At 38.4% G+C, this 6,188-nt stretch overlaps 1 protein-coding gene across 1 annotated transcript in view; it reads right to left on the bottom strand.

Annotated features, from left to right (window-relative positions):
* Nucleotides 1–161: 161 nt before the first annotated feature.
* Nucleotides 162–6,188, bottom strand: part of LOC102197664 (uncharacterized) — a 26,029-nt gene continuing 20,002 nt past the window's right edge. Inside the window, exons 10-13 of the mRNA XM_005754973.2 lie at nt 1,645–1,730; nt 1,386–1,520; nt 833–944; nt 162–650 (exon numbers count right to left, since the gene is read on the bottom strand). Of these exons, the coding sequence (XP_005755030.2) occupies nt 583–650; nt 833–944; nt 1,386–1,520; nt 1,645–1,730 (401 nt within the window). The 3' untranslated portion in view covers nt 162–582. The remainder of the gene's footprint in view (nt 651–832; nt 945–1,385; nt 1,521–1,644; nt 1,731–6,188) is intronic.

The following is a 6,188-nucleotide window of genomic DNA, read 5'->3' as shown; positions in this document are numbered from 1 at the left end:
ACATAATTATTCATTTTACAGGCTGTACAGCACATGAAAAATGTTTTATTTGACTGTAATATTTAATTATGTGGGATAAATAGGGTTAGATAGGGTTAAATAAGAAATTTAAAGAGTATGCTTATATAAAACAAATTCATACTTACTCCATTTTATGTATTTTAAACATATTTAATAGATATTACAGAATGCAGATGGATATGTGAAAAGAAATGGCTTTGATTTTGCCTTCTTAAGTAAATTTCTCTAGATCAGCCCCTGCAGCACAAACCAGGGCAAAGTTCAAGCATTACGGAAGTTTCATTTCTCATATATTATATTGATTATACTCATATTTGATTAGAAGTTTATATATAATGAACTATTAGCAGAATCACATATAGATATATTGTTATAGCACTCTGTGTTACTTTAACCATGAAAAGGCTGGATAGTTGTCCGTTATTTCACTCTTGGATGGAGATAAGCTGGGGGATGTCAATCTCTTTGACATGTTATATGAAACCATATTTGTCAATACATCCACCAGCAGTGATGGAAGTGACATCATCAATACAGATCTGTCAGCACACGAAGAAGCAGTTACGGATCTCTGACACAAACAAAAGGTGTGTTGGTGTTACACCATGCATCGTTGACATAATCCTGTCCTGTAAAAACGGTTCAAAATAAAGAAGAATAGAAATAAAATCAGAGGTCTGTGCAGTAAATGTTTTCTTCTTTTCTAATGTAAAAGAAAAAAACAGTTCTGTTAAAGACCTAAGATTACATGATTTTAATTTGAATTAAAATAAAAATGGATTTCAAAAATGAACCCAGATTCAGTTTGTACCTCCATTGTTTATCGTCATACAATCTTCTCTTCCTTTATAATCATTTGGCTCTCCTTTGGCCCAGTTTGGGAAGTCAAACTGGGAACCATCACTCCACATCCACATAGTTTCCTGAAAGAATAAAGTTTGAGGTCTAGGGGGCTTGGAAAGAAAAGCATTTAAGTTGCTTAAATGCTTGAAAGCAAGCAACTTAAAGAAGTCCAAACATTTTTCTTTCCAAGCTCCTTAGACTACGATGACCGGGATGACTGAGAACCCTCACAGAAATAAAGTTTGAGGTTCACTTTGTTCTGATGTACTTTGGTGCATTTATGCTGAGAGTGCAGACAAGAGCCCTCTACACTTCATGTCTGCTGCCAGCAGATACTCACTAGCAGCTCAAAGACAAATCTCAGTTAACACAAAGAAGAACACGACTAAGTCTTATATACAAAACACAGACCTGGATTTGACAAAATTATAAAATTTGAATCAAACTGATGAATATGAAGAGAAACATATGAAATATCAGAAACAGCTGCAGCTCATCCTCTTTATCTGTGAAACACTTACAGTCTCTCTGTCGTTGCCTCCAACCCAAGCTGTTGGATATGACCCTGCTGCTGTGCGAATGAGCTCTCTGATGAAGGTGTACTCAGCTGTGCTGTGGTATGAGGCCAGATTTCCACCGAGTGTCTGACAGGAACTCTGAGGAGGAAGATGAGGTGCACAGAAGATGAAAAGTGTGAGAATGCATTTAAAATGAGTCAAAGACAGAAAGTCTTTATGTCATCAGTGATGCAGCGACAGCTGCTGTTATTTCCTGATGTACCTCAGCATCAGTCCAGTTCTTCTGACTGCTGTTAACGATGAAACAGCGACCTCCAAACCAAGTCCAACCAGCAGGGCAGGAAGGATCTTCAGCATGATTGTAAAGTTAGAAGGTCGGTGAACAGATTAATGGTTCCTCAAAAGAAAGTAATTTCTCCCCATAAACTTCAGAACAGAAGATGAAGAATTTCATAACAGACATCTGTTTCATTATTTTTCATGTGTTCCTAATAAACTGTCAGTTGAGTACACGCCAAAGCAAAGCAGTCGATCATCTCATGTTAGAAGAAGCTGAGCTTGAACAATGACTTTCATATTAACGGCTGGTTAATTATGTAACTGACTAACTACATCAGTACGACACTGCCTGGGTCTTTCTAAGGCCTCAGGTTTGTACAGCTTGTTGTACTTGTTAGGCGTCCCATCACACTTCTCTGCAGTTCTGATAGTTGGGTAACTTCCCTCCTTTCTGTCTCTAGTTTTCGTCTCCACTGAGGCTTCTGTTCTTGTGTTCGTCTGATATTCAAGGATCCCTGTTGCTGTGTAGATCAGCTGGCTGTTTGCAGTGATGGTCACAGAAGGGATTTTATTAGTGTGCGCTCAAATATAGGACTTTGTAGGAATGCTTCAGTGTTTTCACATTTAATTAGCAAATACAAGCACATTTTTGCTTTGCACACCGCAGAGTGAAGGCAAAGGACCAACAAGCGCTCAGCATCTCTGGGACCTCCTTCAAGACTGTTGGAAAACCATTTCAGGAGACGACCTCATGGAGCTCATGGAGACAAGGCCAAGAGTGTGCAAAGCAGAAATCAAAGCAAAGGGTGGCTGTTGCCAAGAATCTAAAATATGAAACATATTTTTACACAACTCTTTTTTAATTCTCATCCATAAATAATGTGCATCTTTCACGTGATTCAGTTTATTTTGAAAAGTCTCAACAGGATCTTGAGCTTTATTGTGAAAGGTTTATGTGGAACAAGCGGACACGCGATGCTGTTACCGTCGTTGTTGCTAACGACAACGCATAAAAACAGGCGCTTGTCCACCCGTAGTGTGGTTATATTAAATATAAGAGAAAGAGAGAACTTTAAGAAATGAATATAGCCACTACAGTGACCATCAAACCATGAACAAATATTGCCGTAAACCGTAACCACGAAACAAACGATAGCGTAAAATGAAACCATCGACGTTTTTACATCGTCATCCGATATATATCGTTATATCGAACAGCCCTAATTCTGTCTGTTTGATTTTTACTTGTATGTGTCTTTAATTTGGTCAGAGGACTTTATAAACTCTGCCTTTTAATGTACTTTTATTGCAAAATGTGTTCATCTCTCAACTTCAGATTGTTATTAAAGAACTGTTACACTGATTTACTGCACCATCTTGTGGTACAAAGCGGTATCTCTGCCTTATCTTCAGTTGGTAAACACAACAGATGTTCTGTTCTCCACATTCTGTCGATGTTCAGGAAACATCAGCGAATAAAACAGACATTTTTATTTACAATGTCATTTTCATTAGCTTACTTGATAAGCTTATGAAAAAAAATTCAAATTCAAAATTTATTTGTATGGCACATTTAAGAACAACAGAGTTGACCAAAGTGCTTCACAATCAGTTAAAAACAAGAAAAAACTGTAGAGAAACAAATAAAGATAAATAAGAAGACAATGAATTAAATATAAAAACATAAAACAGGCCTGATTGTACTCATACTGAACTCTAACACTGCCTGTGAATGCAGAGTTCATAAGGCTGAGATTTTTTAATGAAGCGATTCAGTTTTCACAAAGTGGAAAGGAAGCCTGCATAGTAACAGTGGCACAGGGGTTAATAACAGAATTAAAACTAGAAAATGCATTTTCTGAAGAAACTGCAGCTTGGATGCTGATAGTTGAATGTTTTGAGTTGAAATGAAGCTGTTAAGTTAAAAATGTTGAAGGGGGCGCAGTATGAAAAGAAAAACAATAAAAGAACGCTTGGACACTGCTAGCATCGTGGACAGGTTTTTGACGGGGCTCCCGCACAAACGCAAAGCAGGAGATGAAGCATCGCTGAATATGTTTCTAAACCAACTTCCTTCTAAGCCAAAGACTAGAAAATATGGTGAAGCAAATCTTCCCTTTGGCTTCACCTGCACAGGTGCTGAGGTCGGTCTCCGCTGCAGAACTGGTTTTCCCTGCGTCGGGAGCAGCGCTGGGCTCTTCAAATCACGGACAAACAGGATCCCACATTCTCGATCTTTAGTTCAAACACTTGTTGTAATGACTAACTGCTCCTGACATGTTGGAGATGTTTGCTCTTTATACAGTAAAGTTACAGCTGGATACAAATAACATCAGGCTGATCCTGCCACGATTTGTTCCCTCGGTTCAAATCACAGACAAACAGGATCCTACAGCTGTTTATGTTTTTGAACACCGTTATGCACAGAGAGGCATTTTTTGAAAAAAATAAATTGATAGCAATGTTGAATATTATTACACAGGAAAAAAACAGCTACATGTAAAATAATCACACTGTGACACCTCTGCCTTTGTAAATGAAGGGACAGTTATTGCGTGTGTGTATGTAAGCATGTAAAACCTGAAGATAGTCAGATTAACAGTATTTCGTCTCTATCAGCCAGGGCTGGCCCGTGGCATAGGCCATATAGGCAAATGCTAAGGGCGCCGGCTATCAGGTGGCGCCACGCCAGTGCCACAAATGTTGAAAAAAAAAAAAGAAAAAAAGTTGGTACTATTATTTCTAAATACAAAAAATAATCCCACGTTAATTAAAATGCAAAGTAAAGCTTATTTAATAGAAATATTATTTGTTACAACATTACACTACACTGCTGATGTAGGGAGGCGCCACCTAAAATCTTGCCTAGGGCGCCAGATTGGTTAGGGCCGTTTCTGCTATCAGAAATGAACCTCATGTAAACAATAATGTTATTTATGTGTGGACGAAAGGCCCAAACGCATAGAAACAGCTGCGTGTAGGTGTGGACGCAGCGTAAAATTACTACCTGTAATTTATTGCAGTTTACTTTTATTTGTTTAATTGTTTACTAAATGTTTGAGGTGTGAATTAAACCGCAATGGAGTTTGATAACAAAATATGTGTGTGTGGTTGGAGAATTTTTTTGTGCGGGGGGGTTCATGTAAAACAAAGGGGGGCCTAGCAAGGAAAGATTGGGAACCACTGACCTAGAGTGACCAAACTTTAAAACGAAGCCAAGACACTGAACTATTCAACTTGTATTTATCTTTTCAATATCTATTATACTTTTTCTTTAGTTCCAGTTTAAGTTTCAGAGTTTCAGAAGTACAGGCTGTCTTTACACTGTCACATGTCTATTTAATAAACTCCACAGCCATGAAAAGTGAGAATTCGGTAGACTGGACATTGCTGGCGCTCGCAGTGAAAGAATTTTGTCAATATGACTTGTAGTTTTCTCTTGGGAAGCATTTGTTTTGGGGTCACTTTTCTGTTTATTTAAAGCAGCAGAAGAGAGGCGCAAATCAAATCAAAATTTATTTACATTCCAAGGTTCCTTACAGTGAGCGAGAGGCTGGCGAGAGGGCCTAAGGCATAGGTGTCAAACTCTGGCCCGCGGGCCAAATTTGGCCCTCAGCCTAATTACATTTGGTCCGCGAAGCCATACCAAATTACTATTAGAGCTGGCCTACTGGTATTATACAGCTAATATATATATTGTTTAGTATTAAGCTTTGCTTGTTCCATATTCAGTTTTCCAGCAAAACTTGAGTCCATAAGAAAAGATTCATTCTTATATCTGGAGGAAGATTTTTTTTTTCAATAAATATTAATGTTAGCCCGCGACTTTGTTCCAGTTTTGAATTTTGGCCCCCTGTGTATTTGAGTTTGACACCCCTGGCCTAAGGCATCAGCTAACTGGTCTGGCGGAGTGTGACTATCAAAAACTATGATTTCAGTCTTATTCTCGTTCAGTGTAAGAAAATTATGTGGTAACCAAATTTTAACTTCATGCAGACAGTTTAACAGAGTTTGCAAAGAAGCAGACACATCAGATGTCAAAGGTGAATAAATCTGGATATCATCAGCATAACAGTGAAAGGAGATGCTATATTTTTTTTAAATTAATCCAAACGGCAACATGTACAAAGAAAAGAGCAGGACCGAGCATGGACCCTTGAGGCACACCACAGTAAATAGGGGCAGAGGCCGAGGAGTGTTGCCCCATAGCAACAGAGAACGACCTCTCTGAGAGGTAGGATTTAAACCAAGATAAAACCTTTGAGACCAACAACATGTTCCACTCTTGATAGAAGAATGTTGTGGTTAACCGTGTCAAAGCAGCGGAAACCACGGAATAGCCAGAGTCAACGGTTAAAAGAAGATCATTAAAAACTCTAAGGCTGTCTCTGTGCTGTGGCGAGGTTTCAAACCAGACTGAAACTTTCTGTTAATACCATTTGCATCTAAAAAGGCCTGAAGTTGTTTTAGAACTACCTTTTCCAATATTTTGGAAATAAAAGGGAGTTTGGAGATCGGCCTGTAGTT

This window comes from Pundamilia nyererei, unplaced genomic scaffold (genome assembly GCF_000239375.1).
Source record: "Pundamilia nyererei isolate P.nyererei 1_Seehausen unplaced genomic scaffold, PunNye1.0 scaffold00790, whole genome shotgun sequence".
Taxonomy (NCBI): Eukaryota; Metazoa; Chordata; class Actinopteri; order Cichliformes; family Cichlidae; genus Pundamilia; species Pundamilia nyererei.
The sequence above is the reverse complement of the archived record's forward strand: the minus strand, read 5'-3'. Positions and strand labels throughout refer to the sequence as shown.